This window comes from Heteronotia binoei, chromosome 7, assembly GCF_032191835.1.
Source record: "Heteronotia binoei isolate CCM8104 ecotype False Entrance Well chromosome 7, APGP_CSIRO_Hbin_v1, whole genome shotgun sequence".
Classification (NCBI taxonomy): domain Eukaryota; kingdom Metazoa; phylum Chordata; class Lepidosauria; order Squamata; family Gekkonidae; genus Heteronotia; species Heteronotia binoei.
The window spans coordinates 27747618-27774846 of NC_083229.1; the positions used below are offsets into that span (position 1 = coordinate 27747618).

At 44.8% G+C, this 27229-nt stretch overlaps 2 protein-coding genes across 2 annotated transcripts in view; one reads left to right on the top strand and one right to left on the bottom strand.

The window, feature by feature from the left end:
* Window positions 1-12589: 12589 nt before the first annotated feature.
* UTP23 (UTP23 small subunit processome component) lies at window positions 12590-16780 on the bottom strand. Its single transcript, XM_060243292.1, has 3 exons — window positions 16338-16780; window positions 14126-14300; window positions 12590-13206 (listed from the first exon to the last, which is right to left on the bottom strand). The coding sequence occupies exons 1-3, from the start codon at window positions 16619-16621 to the stop codon at window positions 12838-12840; spliced, it is 828 nt and encodes a 275-aa protein (XP_060099275.1). The 5' UTR covers window positions 16622-16780; the 3' UTR covers window positions 12590-12837.
* A 1523-nt stretch (window positions 16781-18303) lies between these two features.
* EIF3H (eukaryotic translation initiation factor 3 subunit H) overlaps window positions 18304-27229 on the top strand; it is an 87485-nt gene continuing 78559 nt past the window's right edge. The window contains exon 1 of the mRNA XM_060243291.1: window positions 18304-18763. Coding sequence (XP_060099274.1) covers window positions 18647-18763 — 117 coding nt within the window. The 5' untranslated portion in view covers window positions 18304-18646. The remainder of the gene's footprint in view (window positions 18764-27229) is intronic.

Genomic DNA, 27229 nt, shown 5'->3' on the forward strand with positions numbered 1-27229 from the left:
TTATCATGACTTTCTGTGTATTTATGCAGATGAGACACAGGAGTGTCTCAATTAATGGGGTAAAATAATTTAAGTGAAGGAACATAAGTATGGGGCAGATTCGATTGACACTCGAGGGTCTGTTAAATTGAGTGGGAGATCTGTGTGCTTCCACTGTTCCTGAAGTAGTCCCATATTCTCAAGGGGTCCCCCAATCAGTGGCTTTTTAGGGGACTGTAGAAGGATCAGAAGACAACACTTCTAATTAGTTTGTTGGACCAAATTATATCTTGGTAGCCTGTTGACTAAACTGGGTACATACCACACCAGAGTTTCACTAGAGTTGGAAGGAACCTCCAGGGTCATCTAGTCCCACCCCCTTTCACAATGCAGGAAATTCACAAATTCCCCTCTCCCCCACATACACATACACCATGACCATGGTTTTAGGCCCAGAAGTTGGAAATAGACCTCCAGAATCCCTCGCCTGGAGATAAATTGCTGCCTGACCCCAAAGAGGCCATCAGTATTTCCCTGGGCATGTAAGAAAGGGTCACGAGAACTAAGCACTTATCCAACCCTTCCTGCCCTCCTCATGATTTGCTTAAGTTCACAATCAGCATTGCTGTCAGAAGGCCATCTAGCTTCTGTTTAAAAATCCCCAAGGGAGAGCCCACGACCTGAGGAAGCCTGTTCCACTGAGGAACCACTCTGTCAGGAAGTTCTTCCTAACGTTTAGCCGAAAACACTTGATTTAATTTTCAACCCATTGGTTCTGGTTTAACCTGGGGCAGCATAAAACTGCATTATCTTTTATGGGACAGCCCATCAAGTACTTGAAGATGGTTGTATCACCTCTCAGTTGTTTCCTCTTCAGACTAAACACATTGAGCTCCTTCGATCTTCCCTCATAGGACTTGGTCTTCAGACCCTCCTCTTGTCTATATCCTTAAGTTGTAGTGCCCAAAATTGAACACAACACAAGAGTAAGAGTCCAAGAGCACCTTAAAGACAAAATTTGTGGCAAGGTAAGAAGTGAGCAATGACTCATGAAAACTCGTTCCCTGCCACAATAGTGTATACGTAAGACAGCATCATAGGGCCACTTTGGTCTGGAACATAATAGGTCAATTGTTCAGGGTACAAATCACAGGCCAAGGACAGTGTGACCCTTTGGTTCATGCCTACAGGCTCATGCCTGCTGTCTGCACCCAAGATATAAATAGGAAAGAACACAAACTGCATTTCTGCTGCTTGGTTTGTGGTTCATAGCTGAACCACGAACCCATACAAATGGGGAGGTTGGTTTTTGAACCGATTAGGTTTGTGAGCCATTTAAAATTAAACCCTTACTTTCTGCTCCCTGCCAAAAGCCACAGGGAGTACATGAACTCTAAAACTGCCTTATACTGAATCAGATCCTTGGTCCATCAAGTTACTATTTTCTGCCCAGACTTGCAGCAGCTCTCCAGTGTCTCAAGCAGAGGTCTTTCATCACCTGCTGCCTGTTCCTTGTTTAACGAGATGCTGGGGACTGAACCTGGAACTTATGGCATGCAAAGCAGATGTTCTATCATAGCAGGGAGCAGTGTTCCCTCTAAGCTGAGTAAATGTGAGCTAGCTCAGTTTTTTAGCCTCCAGTTCACACATTTTAGTTCAGGAAAAATGGCCCCAGAGCAAACTAATTTATGCAGTAGCTCACAACATTTTGCTTACAGGACTCCACATCTAAGAAGGGAGTATTGGTAGGGAGTGAAATGGCTTGGAGCCATCCCGTAATTTGGGTGCTGCACTCTGCTCCTTGTGGCTTTTTGTGAGAAGCACCCATTTAAATCAAACAGCTGATGGCAGGGAGCTCCCCACCACTCAAGTGTAGGGGTCATGGCCTGAGAAGCTGCTCGGTTCTCGGGTCTCACAAAGACCACAAACAGGAACGTGGGTGATACCATGTGTCTGGCATACCAGCCTAGAAGCTCCCATATTTCCCATTGTGTCTGAAGAGTCAAAAGGGCACAGGCATCTCACATCCTGTTCATTCACATCCTCACTCTTTATGCTGACCCTTGCAGTATTGACAAATTGATTACTGTAAACAATGGTCTGTCCCCTTGTTGTTTGTTTAAACACTGTACTAAGCAAATATGTAGCTTCAAGACAGAATGTATAAATAAAGTAAGGGTTGGCTGAGGAAGTCAGACCTCTCTTCTTCCTGAACCTACGTGTGTCGACTGATGATTCCTTCACTCAAGCTGTTTTTCATGAAGGGCAGTACAGTCACAAACCATCAAAAATTCTTGAAAGTTCGTGGCAGTTCTTCAGTTCGTGAACACTACTTTATAAACTGGATAAATCTGTGACAAACTTTAGTTTATCAGTTGGTTTGTGCCCATCCCTAGATATAAACCTGAAGTGGGAAGATCAAACAAGCACAGTGAAGATGCTGTGGTGGGTACCAGTGTTCTTCCAAATTTTGTTCAGCATAAAATTTGGCCCAGCAAGACAGAAATGTGATATCATAGAAACATAGAGTTGGAAGGGACCTCCAGGGTCATCTAGTCCAACCCCCTGCACAATGCAGGAAACTCACAAACACCTCCCCCTAAATTCACAGGATCTTCATTGCTGTCAGATGGCCATCTAGCCTGTTTAAAAACTCCAAGGAAGGAGAGCCCACCACCTCCCGAGGAAGCCTGTTCCACTGAGGAACCGCTCTAACGGTCAGGAAGTTCTTCCTAATGTTGAGCTGGAAACTCTTTTGATTTAATTTCAACCTGTTGGTTCAGGTCCTACCTTCTGGGGCCACAGAAAATAACTCCACACCCTCCTCTATATGACAGCCCTTCAAGCACTTGAAAATGGTGATCATATCACCTCTCGGCTGCCTCCTCCAGGTTAAACATGCCCAGCTCCTTCAACCTTTCTTCATAGGACTTGGTCTCCAGACCCCTCATCATGGTATGATGAATGCCATGGGACTGAGATAATCTGGCAAAACTGTAAAAAACAATCTGATGAGCTGAACTGTAGGCACACACACACAATATCAGATTTTAAGAAGTATATACACATTTCATTTTGCTTGCCCTCCTTCCTTGTAGGGTACATTTTTCTCTTACTGCCTCTTGTCATTTCATAGTTTGTTCTTGCTTTCTCTTTCAGTGGCTCTCTGATGTTTAAAACCTCCCCTGGATTTGCACACTCTTTTTTTGCCCTTTCCAGTTTAAGATCTGTATCTTCTCAAGCCAGGGAATGGAGGGAAGCTTTCTTCTCAACAGCGTGAGGTACATTACCTCCAGAGAGGACCCTAAAGGAGAAACAGAGAAGCATAGCTACTTAACCCATTTAATAAATCATACAAGACAAAGTATTTCCATTAACAATCTTACCAGGGTTTTTTTGTAGCAGGAACTCCTTTGCATATTAGGCCACGCCCCGCTGATGTAGCCAATTCTCCAAGAACTTATAGGGCTCTTTTTACAGGGTCTACTGTAAGCTCTTGGAGGATTGGCTACATCAGGGGGTTTCGCCTAATATGCAAAGTAGTTCATATTGCAAAAAAAGCCCTGATCCTTAGTTCATGAAAGGGAGCCAGACCCACAGATGAGTCTGAAAATGTCATGTAGGTCTGGGCCTTGTACAGACCTTTTAAAAATTTCTCAGTTGCCTGTCAGTTTATTGCATCCAATTGTCCAATTTCTGGACTCCTTACCCAAGCAAACCTTGGATACAAAACACCTCTTGTTGAGGTTAAAAAGAACTGAAGCATCAGCTCAAATTACCATAATGAATTAAATAGCGGCCAGACTTCGAAATCTCACCTCCAATTTCTTGTCAAACGTTGGCTGCTGAGCTGATGCAGGGGAGAGAACAGAAGCAGGCGCAATACCCCAAAGTCTTAATGTTGCAGTAAAAGCTGTTTAAGAAGGCAGATTATGTTGTCTCAATGGCTTACTGAGCTTGAAATGGGTTTGGAAATCTTGGGACCTCTGAGTCCTAAATTACAGCATCTGTCAGGAGCAATCCTGGCTTGTAAAGACTGCCTGCTCTCTCCAGGGTGAAACCGAGCATGAGAGAAGGGAAGAGAGGCTGCTTTCAGGCTGGGGCCACCGATATCTGTAATTACTTGAGGTGGCTGGATAGCTTGACAGATACACTTAATGCAGAAATGCCAGAAACACGCATGCAGTATCTGCGGATTTTAAAAGGATCAAGCCTAATCAGCAAGGATGCTAAAGCTGTACAATTCCATTTTTTCCCCCTTCCTAAAAGCCTGATCAAACACAGGACACAGTGCTCATTAGACAGTCCGTGCATGCTGTTCTTTGGCTATTGAGGAACACTTTGTGCAGATCAGCAGGCCTCAATTTACATGAATGCAGATGCAACTGGTATATAATTTTCCGCTTATCCCCCGTCCATGCCTAGCTTTTGGGCCCACAGTAAGCCTGACAGATATGAATCCCTGCTGTAGACTGTGCTATGAAGGGCAAAATGCCAGAGAGCCAAGATTTAAAGGAGTGTAATTTCCCATTGGCTGAAGGCCTTATTTAGCTATCTGCCATCATGATTTCCTTTGAATGCGAAGCAGCAAAAACCCTGTGCCATCTTTCTGATGCTTCTGAGCTGATGCTCTAATTCACCAAGATTTAATTTGTGGCAAGGGGCTTGGACCCAAGATATCTTTTAAGTACTTGCCCTCAGCCTTCTGATAAATGAAGTAATTTTAAAGCTTGGTGCAGATGGCTTTCCCACATCAGCAAACAGCAGCCTGTTCTGAGTAATTGTTGTTGACTCTACACTTATCAATAAAAGCCCCTTTGCGTTGTAGATGATTTCTTGCTCTGCACAACAAACATATGCAGTTCTGTATTTTGTGAATATGGCTGTCTTAGTGAAGAGGTAGAATTCATTAAATTGAAAGTCTCCAACCTTTCTAAGCCTGCAGGCACCTTTGGAATTCTGACATAGGGTGATGGGTGCAACAAAATGGCTGCTGAAAGGGGGTGGAGCCAGTCACAAAATGACAGCTGTGGGAGGCGGAGCCAAACACAACATGTCTGTCTGGGAGTAAAGCAGGGCAAGTTTCAGGTTTTGGAGGGCCCTGGGCAAAAAGTGCCAAAGCCCACCCCCCCCCCCCCTGGGCAGGCCACTCTTCCTGCTGGCCCATCTGCAAGCCTCCCCATCTGCCTCCCCTTACCTGCTTGAAAATTCTTCCTCCGACTGTGCTCAAAACCACACACATGCTTTGCCCCAGTGGTGTGAGGCAGCATATGCATCTTGGAATGCTAGCCTCCATGGATGCCAGAAGTGCAGCTGCTATGACTGCCTGCATGCCTTTCTCTAGCAGTGCCGGGCACAGGGCTTTTTTTGAGCAGGAATGCACAAGAATGCAGTTCTGGCTGGTTTGGCATCAGGGGTGTGGCTTAATATGCAAATGAGTCCCTGCTGGGCTTTTTCTATTAAAAAAGCCCTGGCCGGGCATTGTGTGCAGCCAGCATGGGAGCTTGAGCACTCACAAGCAAGCATGGGAAGGCTGTGCGCAGGGGGGTGGCAGTGGCCCTGCCAGAAGCCATGGGCCTAAACAGCTGTCCCACCTCAGGGGGGTGCTGATACCAGTCCTGGAGTATGATTAGGGTTGCCAAGTCTGACAAGAAATATCTGGAGACTTTGGAGGTGGAGCCAGGAGACGTTGGGGGTGAAGCCAGGAGCAAGGGTGTGATAAGCACAATTAAACTCTGAAGGGAGTTCTGGCCATCACATTTAAAGGGACTGTGCTCCTTTTAAATGCCTTCCCTCCATTTGGAATAATGAAAGATTGGGGCGCCTTCTTTCGGGGCTCATAGAATTGGATCCCCCTGTCCAATCTTTTTGAAACTTGGGTGGTATTTTGAAGAGAGTCAGCACATGCCTTGCTGAAAATTGGGTACATTTATCTAAAAAAGCAGCTCCCCTAGATCCCCAGATACCTATGGATCAATTTTTCATTATACCCTATGGGAATCAGTCTCCATAGGGAATAATGGAGTGCCCAGTAGATATTTCTCCCCCTCCCACACTTTCTGATGTCCTGAAGCGGGGGGCAGCCCTAAGTGTGATTGTGTATAACTCTGGTAGCATTTCACACAGAAGCTCTGTTTATATTAATCTACACATATGAAAGAAAAATCCAAGGGAACAGATTTAAGAACCATAGGGAAGCTGTATTCCTTTTGTCTCATTTGTCACTTTGTCTCCAACTAGATTTGTGGTGTAATAGAAAAAGCGTCTGGCTAAGATTTGGGAGTTTCCGGTCTGAATCCCTATTCTGGCATAGACGTTCCTTGGGTAACTTGGGCCAGTTATGTACTCTAAGTCTAAACTACCTCACACAGTTGTGGTTGTGAGGAAAAATAAAAGAGGGGGAAATAATGTTGCAAGCCATTTTGGTTTCCGCACTGGGCAGAAAAACGGTATAAATATCTAGAAATAAATGCTGATGTAGTCAGACCAAATTCCCTCCTCTACTTTTCTCGGTTTCCCTTGTGTGTCATGTATTTTTAAGTCTGTAAGCCTGATGGCAAGGGCCTTTGTCTCAGCACTGATATAAGCCAGCTAGGGGTGATAATTATATGCCAAACAGGAGATAAATATAATCAACTAATGCATTAAAACAGAGGCCTCATATTTGTTGAACTTGTGAGTGCTTCTGGAAGTCTGAGGACGGGGAGTAGGTGCTGCCACAAAATGGGCGCTATGGGGGTGCTGAGGCCAGTCGCAGAATGTTGGGAAGTTCTAAGCCAAGCATCCTCCCTTGATGGAGGCAGTTGTTATTGAATGGATTCTCCCTGTGACACAACTGTGATCTCTGTGATTCTCCCTGCGACACAACTGTGATATGCATTCTTCTGAACCATTCCTACTCCAATGAGCCAGCAAAAAGCTCTGGGGAAAGAGAGGCTTTATTGAAGCAGCCCTTGAGCACCAGGGTATTCATTGGCAAACACCATGGCACCCATCAGTACCACATTAAAGATCTTTATAATATACAGTGAAAACAAACAGTGGTAGGTGGATTGGAATCTTCAGAGAAAATAACTTATTTCATGGTAGGGAGAAGGAAGTCCCTTCCCACCTAGGGTTGCCAGGTCCAACTCAAGGAATATCTGGGGACTTTAGGGGTGGAGTCGGGAGATCTTCCCATTCCCTAAAACTAAACAAATAAGAGTGCAGCAGTGCACTTTCCCTGAATACAATCTTCATTTCCTCCTCCTCTTTTGTTCCCCAGCAACTCCTAAATGAAAACACACACACAGAGCAGCCAGAATAAACAGTTTGCATGCCCACATTTTTGTGATCTCCCCAGGGCAATGGTAAAAATAACTTTACTCACCAGAGTTGCTAAATGTAACAATCTGCTATATTTCAACCACCTTGAGAGAGGTCTAGGGCATGGAGTATCCCATACTCATTCCTGTATCCCATACTCAGGTTTTAGTTAACTCTTTACTATCCCAAACAGCTTCTGAAAGGAATGCAAAATGATCAGAGGGACTGGGCTCTCTGGCTTCCTCTCTCACACATGTGGCTCTGCCTCCTCACCCCACCCCTTGCAGCTTCAGTCTGAGATTTAAAGGCACACACACCCCTTCCAAAACAGACACACTTTGCAAGCTTCTAACCCTGCCTGAGATCTAAAGGCACACCATGGATGTTGGGGTGGGGAGGAGCCTACAAAACTGAGTGTCTCATTATAAATGATGGGAAGGCTGTTAATTATAGAAACCTAAGCTTTGGTTGATTTGCAGCACAATCCTAAACAGTTAATACTAGGTCAGGTGAAGACAATTGTCTTAAAAGAGTGCAACTCCGTTCAGGGTTGCAATGACAAACTCCAGCCAGTAAGCTGGTCCCAGTCTTCTTCAGTTTTGGTAGTCTGTTGTCCCTCAGTCAAATAACTCTTGGCAGCAACCAGTTGATTTGGCTGCCACAGAGTTGATTGTTCCCCAGTTAGTGCTTGTGAAGATGTATGAGCTGCCACTGGACACATTAACAGAAACTCATAAGGGAACATCTGTTAAACATCAATATGTTGTATGCTAATGGCTGCTCACCCTCTACCTATTTGTATGGGTTGGTAACTTCCATTTCAATGCATCTGAAGAAGTAATATATGCACACAAAATACCTTAAATAAAACTTTCTTGGTGTTAGAGGTGCTACTGGACTCAAATATTGTTCTCATATTTATAAACCATTCAGGCTACAGGAATGGCAAAATGATCTGGCCTTTGGGTTTAAAAATATATGGAGCAGCTGCAGCCACAATTTTAAGCATTGATCTAAGGGGGCAAGTGAAATCTTCTGAGGATTTAATGTTCCTGTTGGGTTTAGGAGATGGAGAATCTCGGGGGAAACAACCGTAGGCATCCATCATATGTATTTTGTGTGGGCATTATAAAAACAACCCTGCACATTTGACTGTATTCATTTTATTAAAACATTTTTACCCCACCTTTCCTCATGGATCAAGGCAGCTTACAATAGTCATTAAAACATTTCCAATTAAAGCCAAAATAACCCCCAAATCTCTGTCCCTCTTCCCTTTCTTAAAAAATGCCTGCCAATTCAAACCCCCCTCAAAAAAGCAGGCCTTGTAGCACCTCTTGAAGATCTCCTTCATCTCTTCACAGAGACCGTTCCAAAGCCACAGACCTGACAGAAAAGTCCTGGTTGATGCCAGACAGGCACTCTTAAGTGGTGGGATAGCCAACAGACAACCATACATGGCATGGGGGCATAAGGACAGAGCCGGTGAGGCATTCTCTGCCATAGGCTTTCCAGTTGTCCAACTGCATTCCATGAGCAGCCATGCTCAGTGAAATGCGGATAGGATCCAGTCCAAGATCTCTTGGTCTAGTTGAGTTCTATCCTGCTTTTCTGACCTCTTGCCTCCTAGAAGGTAAAGGTAGTCCCCTGTGCAAGCACCAGTTGTTTTGGACTCTGGGGTGACGTTGCTTTCACAATGTTTTCACGGCAGACTTTTTACGGGGTGGTTTGCTATTGCCTTCCCCAGTCATCTACACTTTCCCCCCAGCAAGCTGGGTCATTTTACCAACCTCAGAAGAATGGAAGGCTGAGTCAACCTGAGCCAGCTACCTGAACCAGCTTCTGCTGGGATTGAACTCAGGTCGTGAACAGAGGGCTCTGACTGCAGTACTGCAGCTTTACCACTCTGCACCACAGGGCTGTTTCTTGCCTCCTAGTGTGGTCTATATCACTAAACAGAACAGCTCAGCAAAGACAAGACATGAGGAGAAAAGAGCAAATGTTTTCTTTATGCAATGGTGCAAAAATGAAAACAGACACTGCATCGGGGGCCATTTTAAATACTGAGTTACATCCTTTTATTTATTTATTTATGTGGATTTGTATTCCACCCTTTCCCATAAGTCGGTTGTCTTTTAGCGGCCTTTGTGTATGCCTGATACAACTTGACTCAAAGGCAGGCTATTTTTGAAAGTGACTGTAGCTCAAATATCAGGTTCTCAACATATTTTGCCCATCTGCACAGGTCTCCTCTCTCTGCATTTAGCCTATCTTGGCTATCATTTCGGTGTTTGTCTTGTTCAACCTTCTACGGTAATTAATACTATGCATCATGCGCTAAGCATTCAGAACTCATTAATCACGTTATTTTTCTGCTGAGCCACCAAATTATATGTATAGAATTTCCCCAAGATTATCACTCTAGCTCCCCGCTTTGTCATTTCTGCATTACAAATGGCCTTCCAGGGACTTTTCAAGTCCCAGCAGCCAGGGACCTGACAGAATTGGAATCAGATAACTGGGTGAGAGATAGAAGCTTCCTGCTGAAAGGATTTGTCCATTTCAGAGCCTATAATTAAATAAATTGGATGTGGAGCACAAACAGGGTTCGTTCCTTGGAGGTCATACTTGATAATCCGTTAGAAATTAATCTTAAGTGGCAGAAATAACTCAATGTTTGAGCAATGCTGCTTTGAGCAAAGACCTACTGGAAAGGGCTTAAAAGCCCAAACAGACAGGGCATTAGCCAATCATTTGGGAGAAGGGGGTTGTGGCACAATGGCAGAGCATCTGCTTGCCACGCGGGAGGGCTGAAATTCAATCCCCATCTAAAACCATCAGGCAGTAGGTGAGATGAAAGACATCTACCTGGCATCATGGAGACCTGCTGTCAGTCTGTAGAGAGTACCTACATTGATGGACCTATACCCTGATTCAACATAAGGCAACTTCTTGTGTTCAAATTTAAATATGGATTTAAAGGGGGAGAGAACTAAAAACACATGGCATGGCTGGATTATGGATTCATACTGGACTGGACCATGTCCATAATACAACAGAGTGAACTCAAAGCCAGCATGGTATAGTAATTAAGAGTGTCAAAATAGGATCTAGACGACCCAGGTTCAAATCTTCACTGTGCCACTTGCTGGGTGACCTTGCGCCAGTCCCTTTTTCTCCATCAGCCTAACCCTACCTCACAATTTGTTGCTGACGGGATAAAACAAAAGAGGACAGAAAGACAGTCTAAGCAGTTTTGGGTCCCCACTGGAGAGAGAAATAGGGGATAAATATATCCTTCCATATGTCCCTGTGTGCTTACAGTTGTCAGGCAGTTGTTGGCTGTCCCACCACTTAGGGGGGGCCTGTCTGACCAGAGCCCAGGTTTGAGGCAAAGCATCCAACTCCCCCCCCCCCCAAAGGTTAATGTGATAGGCTTGTTCCTGCAGGTGTTACTAATGGAGGTCTCTGCCTAAATAGCCCTTATCATCTTCAAGGCCAGAGGTGAAAAGTAGTAGTAGAAGATATTGGATTTGTATCCTGCCCTTCACTGAATCTCAGAGTGGCTCACCATCTCCTTTACCCTCCTTCCCCACAACAAACACCCTGTGAGGTGGGTGGGGCTCAGAGGGCTCTCACAGAAGCTGCCCTCTTAAGAGCTATGGCTGACCCAAGGCCATTCCAGCAGCTGCAAGTGGAGGAGTAGGGAATCAAACCTGGTTCTTCCAGATAAGAATCAACACACTTAACCACTACGCTAGACTGGCTCTCAAGTAGTAATTAGCTTCTCATGAGACCCTGCACTCCACAGGTGGGAGGGAGGAGGTCTGGAGCGATGACATAATTTTCTGAAGGGTTTCAGCAAGATGCATGTGTGCTGATTGGCTGTTATCATCTGATGCTGCTTGGCCAAACAAACAAACAAAACTATACTTGAGCTAAAGACCTAGAAAAGAAGGCTAGGTTGGATTCTGATGGACTGGACTATGAGATGCTTCTATTGCAATAGACAGCCACATAGAGAATGCTTAAGCTATAGCCTTTGACTCTTGGACTTAAGGTTTGTTCCATTGATGCAAACTCCTGAAATGTTTTACATAGTTAAGCTAGTTTTCTTATTTTTCTAGTGGATGATTTTAGAGCACTGTATTGCCAATGCAATAAATATTTGACAGAAATTAAATGAAACTTCATAACATTTTAATAAAATAAAGGTTTGGTGACTCGTGTGCACAACCCTGAGGACCCACGGGGTTCAGCTTTGGACCCCTTGACATTGGGCCTCTTTCACCATGGCTCCAGCTCTGTAGAATGGGCTCCCTGAAAAAGTGAGGGCAACATCCCCTTCCTTTGAGATCTTCAAGAGGTGCTGCAAGATCTGCTGGTCTGCCAGGGCTTTTGAGGGGTTCTGAATGGTAAGACATCTTTCGGGGGATGCGAGGCAAGAAAAGACTGGATTTATACTCTGCACCCTCTCAACAGAGGACTTGAGCAGGTCACAGCATATACAACGCAGCACTAAAGCTGAAACAACAAAACCTATAAATTCAATAAAAACAGATGGCTGACCATCAACTCTGAAACAAATTTTGGGCAGGAAGCCAGCTCACCCATTCTCTTGGTAAATTAAATGCTGCACAAAACAAAGCAGCCTTGAATGCCCTATTGAACCCTAATACATCCCACAAGGCATGAACCTCCTTGGGGAGCTGGTTTCAGATAGAGGCAGTCACCAAGAAGGCCCTTGCCTTAGTGGACAACAAATACGCTATTTGTGGATCATATCAGGAGAGGTGATCCTGAAGGTAGGAGGCTTCCAGACTGTTTAGGGCTTTAGGATTATTTAGGTCTTGTTTGATTTTTAACTCAAAATGGCTTACTTGTTATTGTAAACTGCCTTGAACTACAAGAAAAGGTGGAACATATGTATTTTAATTAACAAACAATGTCTCTACATTGAATAAGTGACAGCAACTGCTGTGGCCCTTCTCCATTTAAAAGATGACTTTTTTTTTTAAACTCCCAGCATACTCCAGCAAGAGAGTGTGTCTCTAGACAAACAGCATACCTGCTTTGAAGTACTTTTTAGTAAGACATGCCCTCCTGAGCAGTGCCTTAAAACAGTTACCCATTTTTGTGTCCCCATTAGTTCTGACAATGGTTCTGAGAACACCAAAGGCCGGTTTATATAAAAGGTCTGCCTGATTTTGCGGTTCATGGCTCAATTTAACATTATCGCTAAAATATGGAGGCAAAGAGAGCTCCAACTTTTATCTACAAATGTAACAAACACTATAAAACCAGATTTTTTTTTAAAAAAAGGAAATCTATAAATTTATTTTCATATCAGTTGAGCAGAAGAAAATGAACTGGATACAATAATTTTTCACCAATGTGCAAGATTTATTTTGCTCCATCTCCCCTCCCACCTACAAACCCCTCAGATCACATCCAGGGGTGGGGTGCAGTGCGGCAGGGAGGCCGTAAAGTTATCCTTTACACCAGGTTGGCAAAATTATGAGCCCAGCACAGTTGCCTTGGAGGAAATCTTTATCACGACTGCACAGCATCAGATGAAACTCCCAATTTCCTTTTGCTGCGTTTCCGGTTTCTTTTCTTGGCTGCTGAAGGCTGTGGGGTCTCTTGTGTTTTCTTCTTTTTCTTCAAGCAACTTAGTGGATTAGGACCACTGGCTCTTTTCAGCTTCCTCTTGCGGGACTCTGAGGTCTTCCCCAGGCCCTGCTGTTCTTTGAGTTGCACAATGCTCAGTTTCTGATGCTCTGGGATCAGCTGATTGGTCTGCATCGCTTGTGCTGTGGCCAGAGATTTGGCAGAAGGCTTGTCCAACACCATGGTGTTCTGGATGATGAAGAGAAGAGGAATGCCGGCCCTTTTCTTCACCTTGGTTCCTAAAACCTGGTCCTATCAAGGGCAAGCAAACAAACACATACCAAAAAACTGTCCAGGTTTGGTACACGTTATACAATTAGATGACAAACCAGGGTTGATCAGCTATTTAAAAAAATACTATTAAGAGGCAGAAAAGGCTAATTTTCTTCCCTTGCTCATGCTACTACATTTCTTAAAGTTATGGCAGCAAACTCCGACCTGAATAGCCCAGGCTAGCCTGCTCTCATTGGATCTCGGAAGTTGACAACACTTTACACATTCACAGCAGTACACCAGTTTTTAATATCCTAAAATAAATTAACAGCTGCCATAGAGCAAGAGACAAATAGTAAATATAAAGCTTTATTTAGACACTAATTTGGGGAGAAAAAAAATAAGTACCAGGAACACACTGGGAGGTACCACAGTTCCCAAAGACAGCATGCTTGAGGCAGGGTTAGAGTACTGGACAAGGACTGGTGAGTCCCAAAGTCAAACCCTCAGTCATGAAGTTTATAGAATGGACCACAGACACACACACACTCCCTCCCCCTATCTCACAAAGTTGTGGAGATAAAGTGATGTGGGATTCCCATCCTACAAATAAACAAGCTATACAAATAATAACGCCAATAAAGGTCTATGATGATGAAATAATAATTTCTGCTTCATGGAGAAAGGGTGGGATAAAAATAAACAAAGGCTGCAGTCCCAAGACCACCTGCTTTTAACAGAAGCATACCCAAGTCCCACTTTACTCAGCAAGGCTGAAAAGCACAAATATTTTTGAGTCAGGCTATTATTACATACTGATGGACAATATTCCGTTTATTCTGTTGCAGGAAAAGCCAATGCCACCTATGCTGATGCCATTAGCAACTGGTCCTATTCTAAGTTCCAAAGCAGAATGTTAGCAACTATGTTTATAGATGCTTAAAGGAAAGGATCTTACTTGGGTAGCAATGAAGTAATGGTGTGGATTGCCTCCGTCCACCATGGACAACAGGCAGGCCGAACCACTCACGGGCTCTTTGAAGTGAGAGCAGTGGCGCACTTGACATCTCTGGGCAATTAGCTTGGCTCCGTACAATTCCTTTCCCAAGGACTCCAATTCTTTTAGAACACATCTAGAGTAAAAATGGGATTAAAAGTGATCAGCGTACATAGTCAGAGATCTTTCATTCTAAAGTAATAGCAGAGAAAAGTGCTAAGTGCAACCAACTTTTCAAGGCAAGAGATGAGCGGAGGTGGTTTGCACTTGCCTGCCTCTGCATAGCAACCCTGGACTTTCTTGATGGTCTCCCATCCGAATACTAACCAGGGCCAACTCAGCTTAGTTTCTGAGATCTGATGAGATTGGGCTAGCCTGGGCCATCCAGGGCTAAAGAAACAGCCTTGACTATGTCTGAATTAAACTCTGTATTTGCCACCTTTTTGCCTTCAATTTTAGTCACAGTACTTACACATACCACCTTTCTCCCGACAGTCAGGGCCCAATCAAGTCACCCAAAACATGTGATAAATAATGCATATATTTATTTATTTATGGTGATTTATAACATAGATTGTTAACAGTATCACCAGTAGGAGGGTTAGATCACTCTTGCCGGTGGCCACTCTTGTCAGTTATGAGAGGAAGCACCACCTGGGTCTTGACATCATGCCAGGCTTAAGATACTGATTCTCCACTACTGGTTTGATAGTAATAAGGTGCATGCATTTTATTTGTATTATTTGATTTTGCTGGTTCTTAATTTATTATGACATTGTTTTAACTAAGCCACCATTGGATTCCTGTGGGTGAGAAGCAACTAAAAAACATCTATCTATTAAACAAATAATTTCTCAAACCTACTGGCTTCGTAGCCATGGAATTCATCCTAAAAAATCATTTTCTCTGGTAACCTACTGACATTCAACACACAGTGCTATTTACACCTACGTCTGTTTTCTTCCCATTAAATCAAGAGTTTGGTAGCATCTGTCTCCTAATCCTCAATTATTCTGTTAGAGAGACAGAGATGTCACAGAGACATTCTACTATCGGTGGCACTTTCCTCAGGGGAGCAGAAAAACTTCTGCTGAAGTTTTCAGCTGGTGGAAGTCCATCATGCATCAGTGAAAGTCACCTTTCTTAGTGGAAGAGATTTGCAGGCATCGACCCTGTTACTTAAAACTCCTCAAGTTGACATTTGTGTTTCTCTCCTCATTTGCTTAATTTATGGTTATACCAATGAAGGTTTTTGGATTTGGAATTTTTTTTTGCTTAATTTATACTCCACCTTTCTCCCCAATGGAGACCCAAAGCAGCTCATATCGCTCTCCTCTCCTCTGTTTCATCCTCATAACAACCCTGTGAGGTAGGTTAGACTGAGAGCGTGTGACTGGCCCAGAGTCATCCAGCAAGCTTCATTGACAGAGTGAGCATTCAAATCTAGGTTTCCCAGGTTTGACAACCACACCAAATTCTTCCATTTTATTCTCACCACCACCAGAACCCTATGGGTAGTATAGGGACACTGGCTAAAGGTAACACAGTGAACTTCAAGAGGAACTGGTGATTTAAACCCAGGCCGTCCAGATCCTAGCCTGATACTCTTAACACCACACTCCTTCCAACCCATCAACCGTTGGTAGAGCGCTGTAGGGAATGTCTAAGACACATTGAATAAACATCTTTTGTTTGAGAACCGCAAGATATAAACAACAGATGTTTGAGATCCGCAAGGAAGGAAGGAAGGCAAATAGATGGGGGAGGTGGAAAGAAAGCATCAGAAACCCTGACCTCACAGAACTCACATCCCCCTCTTAAACAGAAGCTCCTCAGAATTGTTAACGAGGCAGGCGCATACGCCATGGCAAGGCACCCCCACCCCATTCCAAGTCCCCACTTTGGGGTTGCCAGCTTGCAGGTAGGGCCTGGAAATCTCCCGCTTTTACAACTGATCTCCGGCTGGCAGAGATCAGCTCCCCTGGAGAGATGACTGCTTTGAAGGGTAGACTCTATCACTGTACTATGCCGAGACCCCACCCCTCCTCAAGCCCTGCCGTCTCCCGGATCCATCCCCAAAGTCTCCAGGTATTTTCTAACACAGATCTGGCAGCCCTACCCCTCTTCTCTAGTTCCGCTGAGTTCTCAGACCCATTTTCTGCCCCCTGCTTACCGGGTCGTGCAGAGCTGGGTGGCGCCACCCAAGTAACCGGGCAGTTGCTCCCGGATCTGGATCTTGTTGCGCAGCGCCGCTTGGCAGAAGGTCCCATCCAGCAGCACTTGGAAAGGCTCCCGGAAGCCAAAACTGTATTTGTAGAAGCCCATGTGCTTCTTGGCGTGCTTCTGCCGCGTGATCTTCATCGCAGCACCAACGCAGCCAGGAGCGCACACGGGGCAGCTTTTCAGTGCCCCTCCATTCACCCGGAAGTGCAACCGCTGCGCCGGAAGAATTAGCATTTCACGCACGCGCGGTAAACGTGCCTAAAACACCCCCCCACACACACACCGTTTTTGAGACCGTTGGTAGAGCGATGAAGGGAATGTTTAAGACATATTGAATAAACATCATATGTTTGAGATCAGCAAGGAAGGAAGGAAGGCAAATAGATGGGGGAGGTGGAAAGAAAGCAACTTTAACTTTAAATACATTCTCCAAGCTACCAGCTGGCTTGGCTTGGAGAAGTGATTTAAAGAAACAAATGCCTTCTCCAAGCTGGTCAGCATTGTGGGTGGGGGCTTCAAGAACCACACAGTATGTGTGAAAGAGCCACATGTGGCTCCCGAGCCAGTTTGGCCACCCCTGGTCTAAGAGGTGCTGTTGATAGGTTCAGGTGGGTAGCTGCGTTGGTCTGAAGCAGCAGAGCAAAGTTAGAGTCCAGTGGCACCTTTAAGACCAGCCAAGTTTTATTCACGGTAGATCCAGGTGGCAATATCGAAACATTTCCATGATTTTACATACTGTTTCACCGCCCACTTTATATTTAGGACTGCTTGCCATTCTATCTTATTGTCCGAGGAAGTGTGCTTCTAGCACACGAAAGCTTATATTCTGAATAAAACTTGGTCTTAAAGGTCCACTTGACTTTTGCTTTGTTTTATTCAAGGTGTGAGCTTTGAATAGCGGAATGCGTATACAGATGCATGCACACGAAAGCTTATACCTCGAATACAATTTTGCTGCTTTAAAGGTGCCACTGGACTCAAGTTTGATTTCCCATTGTCATCTTCGGCCAAGCAGATTATTTCCCCCACCTCTACATAATTAGTAGTATTTTAAAGGCAGATTACTGCAGCTGATGTCACCGTCGTGCGGTATTGTCCGGAGGTGTATTAAAATAGTAGTAACCAGAAGTTTAGTTACAGACTTAATTAGCAGGACCTGAGCCACCTTTTCAGATGAAATAGTTAAGAGGGCAACCCTAAATCGGTCTACTCGGAAGGAAGTCCCGTTTTAGTCAATAGGACATGATCCCGGGAAAATGTTTTTTTAGGATTGCAGCCTAAAACTGTGAACGGTAGCTGTACTACAGTCAAATCCTAAACAGAATGACGGCACCCCCCCCCCCCCCGTCTATGATAGCATCGCTAGTCTTGTTGCAGCAAATAAATGCAAAAGAAGCCCTGTGATACTGAAGGAGTGGCATCAATAAACTGGAGTCTTGCGGTATCTTCAAGATAAGCCAAAATTTATTTCAGCAAAGTTATGTGCATAGGCGACAAAGTCTGGAAGTATCTTAAAGGACGTATCTTTATATTTTCGTTCACGTTTTTATTCAAGTTCACCTTCTGCCAGAATTTTAAAAAATGTGAATTTTCCAGATCTTACAAGACTGCTGATTTTTACCACCACAACGACTTTTCCGGACTTAGGAACTAACACATTTAATAAAAGCATAAACTTCTGCGCACGCGTGTCCTGTCTCCTAGTAAGGGCAGATAAACACGAAAGGTTACTCCACTTTAACTCTTAAGGATTCCTTTTTGCTACTCCGATTACTCCATCAGCTAGAAAGCTTATGCTCCGAATTAAACTTTGTTGGTGTTAAAGGTGGCACTGGACTCAAGCTGTGCTCTACAACAAAAATAGAGAAGGGGGGAGGGACCCAAAGTTACAATTACAAACATTTCCATACTTTATATCTCGGCAATTACTCTGTGCAGCTGGCTCCGACTGGAAAGTTGGCTTACTTCGAAGTAAATTGCTACAATAGATATCCATCCGTTCCTAATCGAAGGGGCTGAGGGTGGCTAGGAAGGTGTCTTAAACACGATCGCGCACGCGCTTTAAAACCCAAGTTCGGCAGTTTAGACGCTTCCCGTCCTTTTGCGCTTGCGCAAGAAGCAGCGTCGGTGTTTTTTTTTTTTTTTGCTTTGCGGAACCTCCGCGCGAGGATTGCGTTTCCGCCCGGAAGTAGAAGCAGTAGAGCACTTTCCCGGAGGCTTTCTCTTTCCTTTCCGGGCGGTGTGCTCTTTCTCTGCGCTATGGCGTCTCGCAAAGAAGCAGCCGGCGCCGGCTCCTCTTCTGTCGGCGGCAGTAAAGCGAAAGGCAAAGCAGCCCCAGGCGATTCCGCCGTGAAGCAAGTGCAGATCGACGGGCTGGTGAGCTTGGGGGCTGGGGAAGGGGGCTGCAGGGGCCAGCGGGAGAGGGGAGCTGGGCTAGCTTGAGCTCCATCGGCGGAGGGAGGGATGGTTAGGAAAGACAGGAGGGACAGAGGCTGGTTCCCATGTGCCTGTGGGGAGGAATGAGGCTCGCTTAGCATATTGCAAGGGTGGCTAAACTGTGGCTCTTGAAGTCCCTACCACCCCATTGGCTGGCTTGCTTCTTTAAATAACTTTTCCAAGCCAAGTCAGCCAGAGAATGCATTTAAAGTTAAGTTGCTTTCTTTCCAGCTCTCCCTCCCTCTTCCCATCATTATTCCTTCCTTCCATCCACCCACCCATTCATCTATCCATCTATCTTCTGGCTCTCGAACATACGACATTCATGTCTTGCAGCTCTCGAATATCTCACAGTTATTCTTACATTAAGCAAGTTTGGCCACCCCTGGCGTATTGTATCCTCTCTGGTACAGGGAATGGCTGGAAGGAACTTGATGTGACATGTAACTATGCGCGTCTGTCTCTGGTTTGGCTGTATTGGAGACCTCCCTGCCTACACTAGTCATCCAGCCCAGCCCTTCCGCTGGCATCTTTTCCCTATTCTGTGTCCCCATGATGATCCTGTTTTGAGGCAGGCTTGGATGAAAGGCAGTGACTACATCAAGATTGGTCGCGGAGCTTCTGTGATTGAGTGAGGATTTGAACTCAAGCTTCTCACGCTCTAAAGCAGGGGTGTCGAACTCATGAGGGCTGGATCGGACATAAATGAGACCTTGTTGGGCCAGGCCATGTCAGGTTGGACCAGCTCATGTCAAGCCAGGCCACGTGTGCACCTATGTAAGATTAGGTAGCAGAGATATAAACTTCATAAAGGACATAGACGAACACAATTAAAACATGCCTAAAATGTTAGTGCTTGTTGGTGCTTTCTTTCTATTTCTCCCATAGGATCCAGGAAACCGGGCAAAGGAAGCTGTGAGTCTTTCCTTCTTTCCCTGGGTGACCGGGGTGGGGGGAGGGTAGCCTCAATCAATAGAAGGAAGAGAGGTTTGGCTCAGTAGCTCTGGTCTGTGACCGAGAGAGTCTGGGAAAACAAGCTCTGCCTCTCCCCTTCGGCCTCCCCAAGGGAGGAGCCTCAGCCAATGGAGAAAACAGAGGTTTTGCTCTGCAGCTTCTGTGCAATTGAACAAGCCTTGCAAAGCAAACTGTTATGCGGAAGGAAGCAAGATATAGGGAAGCATATGACAGCCAGTTGCTCGGGGGCCTGATAGGAGCCCTCCGGCGGCCTGATTCAGCCCCTGGACCGCATGTTTGACACCCCTGCTCTAAAGTTACATTCTGACTACTAGACCCCACTGACGGCACATGCCACTTTGAGTTCTCCAAGGGGAGGGAGGTGAGGTAGAAATGGGACAGGTAAATGCGTTGCTTCCAGGGAGCTGTTGTGAAGAAAGAGAGGTGAAATTTAGATGAAATAAATACAGTTTCAAGATTTGTGCTTTTCCATTCAATCAAATGGCGCTTGCAATTGCTGATAAATAGTAGGTTATAAACTGGTTTTTGAAAGCTCTTCTCTGTGGGCCTTGGACCTTTGGCTGGTGGTAGAGGCTCATGGAGCTGTCGCCTCATGTTTGGAGTCTCAGGGTAACTGGCGATTCTGCAAAGTTCTGCTTTTGCACCTGCTTCTTCTCAGGCTGATGGTCAGGACCAGTCTGGTCTTCTCTTGGAGACTGCATTTCAAAAGAGGATTTGATGTCTTTTAGTCATGGAGAGTGCTTCTAGAAGTTGAAGTGGGTAGGTGGAAGTGAAGCTAATCTTAAAAATAACTTTCAACTATGCATTAAAGTATGTCTTCTTGACCAGGAAGATTGTGCTCTTGAGGCAAAATGATTGAGTGGGTTGGCTGAAACTTCACTCAGAATAGTCTTGGTTTATAATTTTGCTTGTTTCTGGGCTTAGAATTGGCCCTGAGATGACTGCATCCTGTTGCACCTCAACTAAAGTTAAATGCTGGGGACAATCCCTATTCAGGTGTTTGGGAAAGAAAAGGTTGTCACTGCTTTGTAAAAGGTAAAGGTAGTCCCCTGTGCAAGCACCAGTCGTTTCTGACTCTGGGGTGACGTTGCTTTCACAACGTTTTCACAGCAGACTTTTTACGGGGTGGTTTGTCATTGCCTTCCTCAGTCGTCTACACTTTCCCCCCAGCAAGCTGGGTACTCATTTTACTGACCTCGGAAGGATGGAAGGCTAAGTCAACCTCAAGCCGGCTACCTGAACCAATTTCCTCTGGGATCGAATTCAGGTCGTGAGCAGAGGGCTCTGACTGCAGTACTGCAGCTTTATCACTCTGCACCACGGGGCACTGCTTTGTATGTATGGTTTAATGGCAAGGGTTCTTTTTGATTTCTGTGTCTTCTACTGATTTGTTACATACACTTCCTCCTTCTGGAAGCAGTACACATGGTCATCTCAATTAGCCCTTCAATGTAGATTAGGCTGGAAGAAAGTGACTGGCCCATGGTTTCCCAGGGGGCTTCATGGCACAGCGAAGAATTTGGGCCTGCATCTCCATGGTCAAACGGGCACACTATCTATATTACCCCACACTTGGCACTTGTAACTGTATTACAACATGTTGTTGGAGTTTAATTCAGGCATAGCTTTGTTCTCACTGCCATATTGCAGCCCTGTGTTGTATGTAGAAACAATAATGATGGAATTGAAAGAGAACTGGATTCTTAAGTGCAGAAGTTAGGCCCATATAGGAACATCATTTAGTTGCCTTTAAACTGAAGCAAGGCATCTCCTTCTGAAGGAAGGCCAATAATTATGGCAAAGAAAGCTGATGTTTATTATCTGGTATCAGGAACTCACTAGAAGCAACTGTGGGTAATATTTCAGTGGTGTTTGATCCAATTGTCTAAAAAGGCTTGGGGTGGAAAATGGAAATCTAATTAACATGACTTAAGCAATTAGGCGGCAGAGACTTTTCTTATACTTTACTAATACTAATACTTTGATAAGTGAAACTGGGTTCCAAGTATAGTATAGAAGAGAGATCCTAAAGATCCTAAAAGATCCTAAAGATCCAAGAGAGATCCTAAAGCAGGGCTTGACAACGTTTCTTTGGCTTTAGGAACCAGCTCCTGAATTCTTTGTCTTACTACCACAAAGCATTAATCTGTAAACACTTCGCAGTTTCTCATAAAAGTCTTGACAGTATGTAAGTATGGCATAACACTAGTTGTCATCACCAAAGGAAAAAAAAACCTTTAATCCTAGCCTAATTTCTTTGCAGTTTCTCTTAATCTCATTATTATTTTGAATAGCACATTTTTAGCCATGCTTGTGAGTGCTTGAGTGCTGTGTGGACCCAGCTGCTGGGTTGTCTGATGCATTGTATTAAGCACTATGAATTGCAGGTACAGGAGAAGAGTAAGGTGATTGTGTAGGTGAATAATCACATGGTGTATGTCTCATGAAGTGTATTTCACTCTATTGGGTGAAAGTACAATTCAAAGCTTTATACATGGATAGCTGATATGTCTTGAAGCTCTTCATAAGACCCTGAATTTTGAGGAAGAACCATGGCTCAGTGATAGAATATATTCACTGTGTGCAAATAGATCCAGGTTTACTTGCTGGGATTTTCCATTACAGAACATAGTTTCCAGGGGAAAAAATCTTGGCCTGCAGAAGTCTTGGAGAGCTCTGGTCAGTCTGTATAATTGCTGCTGAAGTTGATGGACCAATGGTCTGCAGAAGTCTTGGAGAGCTCCGGTCAGTCTGTATAATTGCTGCTGAAGTTGATGGACCAATGGTCTGACTTCATGGTGGTTTCATAGATTTGTTTTGTTACTAGTCCTATTATTTGGGAACTGCAGCCTAAATTTTATTAATATAGTATGGAAGATCTTAAAAACATTCAGAGGTGATGAGTACTTGCTGCTTCTATGAAAGTCTTGTACTTAACACCTCTCCACTAGCTTTGTGCGAGTGAAGAAAACAACATCTTAAGAACCTTAGATGTGTTTTTAAAAGAAACATAGTTTTGACCTATAAGAATGAAGATAGGCAGGTATGTGGACATTGCTTTCCCAAGCTTCAGAAGTCGATGAAGTCAAAGAGTGTTAGCCAGGGTTTCTCTTGAGCAGGGGAGAATGGCCAGTTGCTTAGAAGCTGCTATACAAGGGCAAGCATTTCTTTTCTGTGTGCCATTTTGTACACAGGCTAGAGTAGTGTCGTGTTGATGTGCTTTACAGTACCTGTGCAGATGCTGGTCTCCTTGTTTCTCCTGTTTCTTTTCTAGGAGTGCCATAACTCCTCCTTCAACAGACACACATGGGTTATTGCCTCTAATTATTGTTGACCACTTCTTGTCAGTCATAGCAGCATGAGCAGTCTTGCGGGTTGCGTATCCTATGCATGCCCTACGTTCTGTATGGTAGATTCAAGTTTGAGTGATGCTGCTGCGGATAAGCAGCCCGCAGGGAATGCGGGGTTTAACGCCATTTAAATAAACTTAATAGGAACAAATATTTATTATTTACATACTGTATTCCATGTGCACATCCTAAAATACTGGTATTCAGGGCTTTTTGTGTAGAAAATGCCCAGCAGGAACTCATTTGGATATTAGACCGCACCTCCTGATGTCACCATTGTTTTACACAGGGCTTTTTCTGTTGAAAAGCCCAGCAGGAACTTATTTACATATTAGGCCACACCCCCTAACACAAAGCTAGCTAAAACTGTGTTCCTGTGCATTCCTGCTAAAAAAAAAGCCCTGCTGGTATTAATTTTCCTCTTTCTGAGACTAAAATAAGGGAGAGTACCACCGTTCATACTGTTTGTGTAGGCAATAGAGAGTTCCAAATAGCACCATGAGGGCTTCCGCTTGTGGAACGGCCATGGCAGCCCATGATGTCCACCAGAGTCCTGCTCTTGGAGGAAACCCCCAGGAATAGGATTTCAGGGGGCCTTTTGAGAGGCTGTGGGCTGGGAGGGTCCGTGGAAGCCATGCTCCATGATTTGAAGTCCTTCTGTCAACCGAAATACTGCACTGGATCCAACCCAGTACTCCACACCAGGGAGTTACAGAAGTTCATTCTCCATTTTAGAGCTCTTAAAGGTAAAGGTAGTCCCCCTGTGCAAGCACCGAGTCATTACCGACCCATGAGATGAGGTTACAGGGTGGTTTGCCACTTCCTTCCTCAGCTCTTACTCTCAACTTATTTTTCAGAAGACCTTAGGGGTGGTGGCATTGAGGGATTTCCTTTGATTTTCAGCCTGGTGTGTTAATTAGCTCTTCACACTGATGCCCATTGTTTCCTCAAGCACACACCATTTGCTCTGATTGCTTTTGCTTGAAGGATTGTTGCAAATGTTTCAAAACTCACTCAGTTTTTTGTGTTCTACCCAGAAAGGGGTTAAAAGAAAGCAGTGTAAGTTTTTGCCTTTCAGAATGCTTCGTCCGACGTGAATAAGAGCTTCATCTGAACTCAGTCGCCCTGAGCCCACCACGATGGGGTGGGCGGGATATAAATCGAATAAAAAAAAAATGAAATGAGACTCTCGACTGTTGTTGCCTTGTCTCTCCCCCCCCCCCGCCGCACCCCGACAGCCTTTTTTGAATTGTTCAAGTAAGAATGATAAAACAAAACAGCAGAGCTTTGCAGCTGTGTCGTAAAATGTGAAAAGTAACTACAAAAGGGGGACTGAATCGCAGTGGAGCAAATGAACAACCTGATAACTTAACAAAAAAAAATCAAATAAAAATCCACTAAAACTCTTCCCATCCACTGTGAGATCGAATCAGAGAGGTGTTTTATAATTAGGACTGGAAATGAGGGTTTAAGGCTGCAATCCTAGGAATGCTTTCTTTTGCGTGGGCGTCACTGAATAAGTTGGGACTTGGTTCTGAGTATCCCTAACCCGGATAGCCCCGGTTAGCCTGATCTTGGAAGCTAAGCAGGGTTGGCCGTGGTTAGTACTGGGTTGGGAGACCGCCAAGGAATTCCAGGGCTGCTATGCAGAGGAAGGCAATGGCAAACCACCTCTGTTAATCTCTCACCTTGAAAACCCTATGCCATAAATTGGGTGTGACTTGATGGGACTTTCCACACACAGCCTGCGTTGGTTCCTTCTCTGAGCTACTCTGAAGGGGTCGTCATAGGGCCACAATAAGTTGTACGTCAAAGAATATTTTCATGCTCTCGTAACATATAGAGGGAATCTCGCCATGTGTGAGAAAAAGCAGCGTACCACTAAGAAATCTGTCCCACTGTCCTGGGCTTGTCCACTTTAATCTACAGGGGGAAGCTTTTGCGTCACCAATTGCCACTTCCATGTGGGCGCAGCAGAGCCGAACGTCAACAAAGCCGCTGCATCCCCTCAAAAGTTACGGCGCTGGTAAACACGCAGCTGCAAGGAGGCTTAAAAGAGAAACATCTGGTACCATTTGGTGTCCTTTAAACTCGCACCCTGTTGAACAGTTAGCATGTGGCCTCCTGTGCTGTACTTCAAGACTCGTTGACGAAATTCCGCTTGACAATCATTCTTCCTGTTTGGAGAGCGAGTTGGCAATTCTCCTCTCCTGGATGCCGCTGTGGTTTAACGGTTGGACTTCTCATTACTTTTTTCATCAGTGGGGACTCGCGCGATGTGATTATGTATGCACAGCCGAGGAAGCTGATGGATTACGGTCTCTTGGTGCCAGTTTGTCGACTGTTACTTACTAGCATAATGAACAATGTGTGTTTCCACTTAGGTTCGCAAAGCACAGTGGTGTTTGGTAGTGATGTAGTTTCTTGGAAGAGGCGAAAGGGGCTCTTTGGGGGTAGCTAATCTTCTCATTGCCACCAACAGATACGTTCTGCTTTTTGTAGGAGGGGAAGAGGCATTCTGGGGCACAAGTGGCTGCCGTAATGCTCACTTGGAAGCTGATGGCAATTAAATCTGAAGCTAGAGGCACCTCGATGCTCCGGTCTTCTGATACTCGCACAGTGGTATAGTGACATCTTAATCTTGTCACTGCAGTGAAGCGGCATGAGATGGTTAGACAGCGTTTTCCAGGACTGAAAAAGGAGCTTGTGAGCTTCTGAAGATAAGGAAGGGATTTAAGTGTTCAGAAGCTCTCTTGGGCTTCTTTCATCCCAGCTGGGAGAGGGAGGGAGAACCAAATTTGGTGGCATGGAGGTGGGAGGCAGATCTCTGAGTAACTGTAGATGTCTAGAAGGGGGAGCATGACAAGAGGGCAGAAACTTCTCGCTGTAAAAGCAGCCTGACTGTTTTGTAGCTGGGGTAGTTTCTATAACAAGTATTGTTATTTTATTGGTTGCATGAATTTTGCCACAATATCTTCAACTGTGCATCTACAGCCCCAGTACAGATCCTGGAAGGTGATGCTTGCAGCCTGGGTGCCTAAATTAAATCTGCTAGGGTTTTTGTTGGTCCAAATGTCTTGGTGAGTTAACCTTAAGGTTAAGAAGAGCCCTGCCGGATCAGACCCATTTGACCCAGCCCACTGCTTTTCTACAAGTCCATCAACAGGACTTAGAGGCTGAGCCTTTCCCTGACATTGCCTCCTGCAGTTAGTATTCAGAGGTTTCCTGCTTCTGAATGTTGAAAGTCAAGGTTTATGCTAATTGCAAAAGCTTCCATCTTTCTCAAAGGTTTCAGAGTTCCATACCCTGAGAAGCTTGGTCAGGAATGGGCTGTGATCTGCCGTTGGGCATGATGCAAGATCACATGATGGTCTCTCTTCTACCCTGCAAGCAGAGCAGCCCCAGTCATAGTCCTGACCAATATTCCCTCTAAGCTGTGGAAACTTGTGAGCAAAAATTCTACTTCTTGAGTTACTGCCATTAAAGTTGTGAGCGACTGCATAAACTAGTTTGCTCTGGGGCCATTTTTTCTGAGCTAAGGCAAAAAATGTGTGAGCTGGAGGCTAAAAATCTGTGAGCTAGCTCACAGTCATTTAGCTTAAAAAGGATCCCTGAGGTGAAAGAACAGACACTCCCTGGAGACAACTGAAAGGCACAAGCTGCCTGCTTCTAAAGGGGCCCTTGGCTCCTGCAGGGCTGAGGAGGAAGGGCTTTTGTTCCTGCCAGAAGTTCCTCCCAACAGCAGATATAGTGGTAGTCAACTTGACTGGTATCTGATCCCGTCGGCCCTTGGAGCAGCTATGGAAAAAGAAAACTGCAATACTGTTTTGCCAAATGCACTGCTTGCAGGAGTACCTTAGCAGCAACTGTACTCTGAAATCTTTTCCCCTCTTCCTCTGTGGAGACCCAGAGCACCTTACAACATTGTTCTCCCCCTCCATTTTATCCCTTGAGGTAGATTAGGCAGAACCAGAATGAGTAGCCTGAGGTCACCTGCAACCTTCCATTGCTGAGTAGGGATTCAGACCTGGATTTCCCAGTTCTTAGTGTTGCGTTCTGACTACTCTGCTCACTTGCTTCT

Excerpts from the sequence above, each read along its gene's own strand:
- UTP23 (XM_060243292.1), bottom strand. The coding sequence starts at position 16,621 with ATGCTAATTCTTCCGGCGCAGCGGTTGCACTTCCGGGTGAATGGAGGG. Across the intron at positions 14,301-16,337 it reads ACCCAGCTCTGCACGACCCG|ATGTGTTCTAAAAGAATTGG; the intron begins GTAAGCAGGGGG and ends TTTTTACTCTAG. Across the intron at positions 13,207-14,125 it reads ATTACTTCATTGCTACCCAA|GACCAGGTTTTAGGAACCAA; the intron begins GTAAGATCCTTT and ends TGCCCTTGATAG.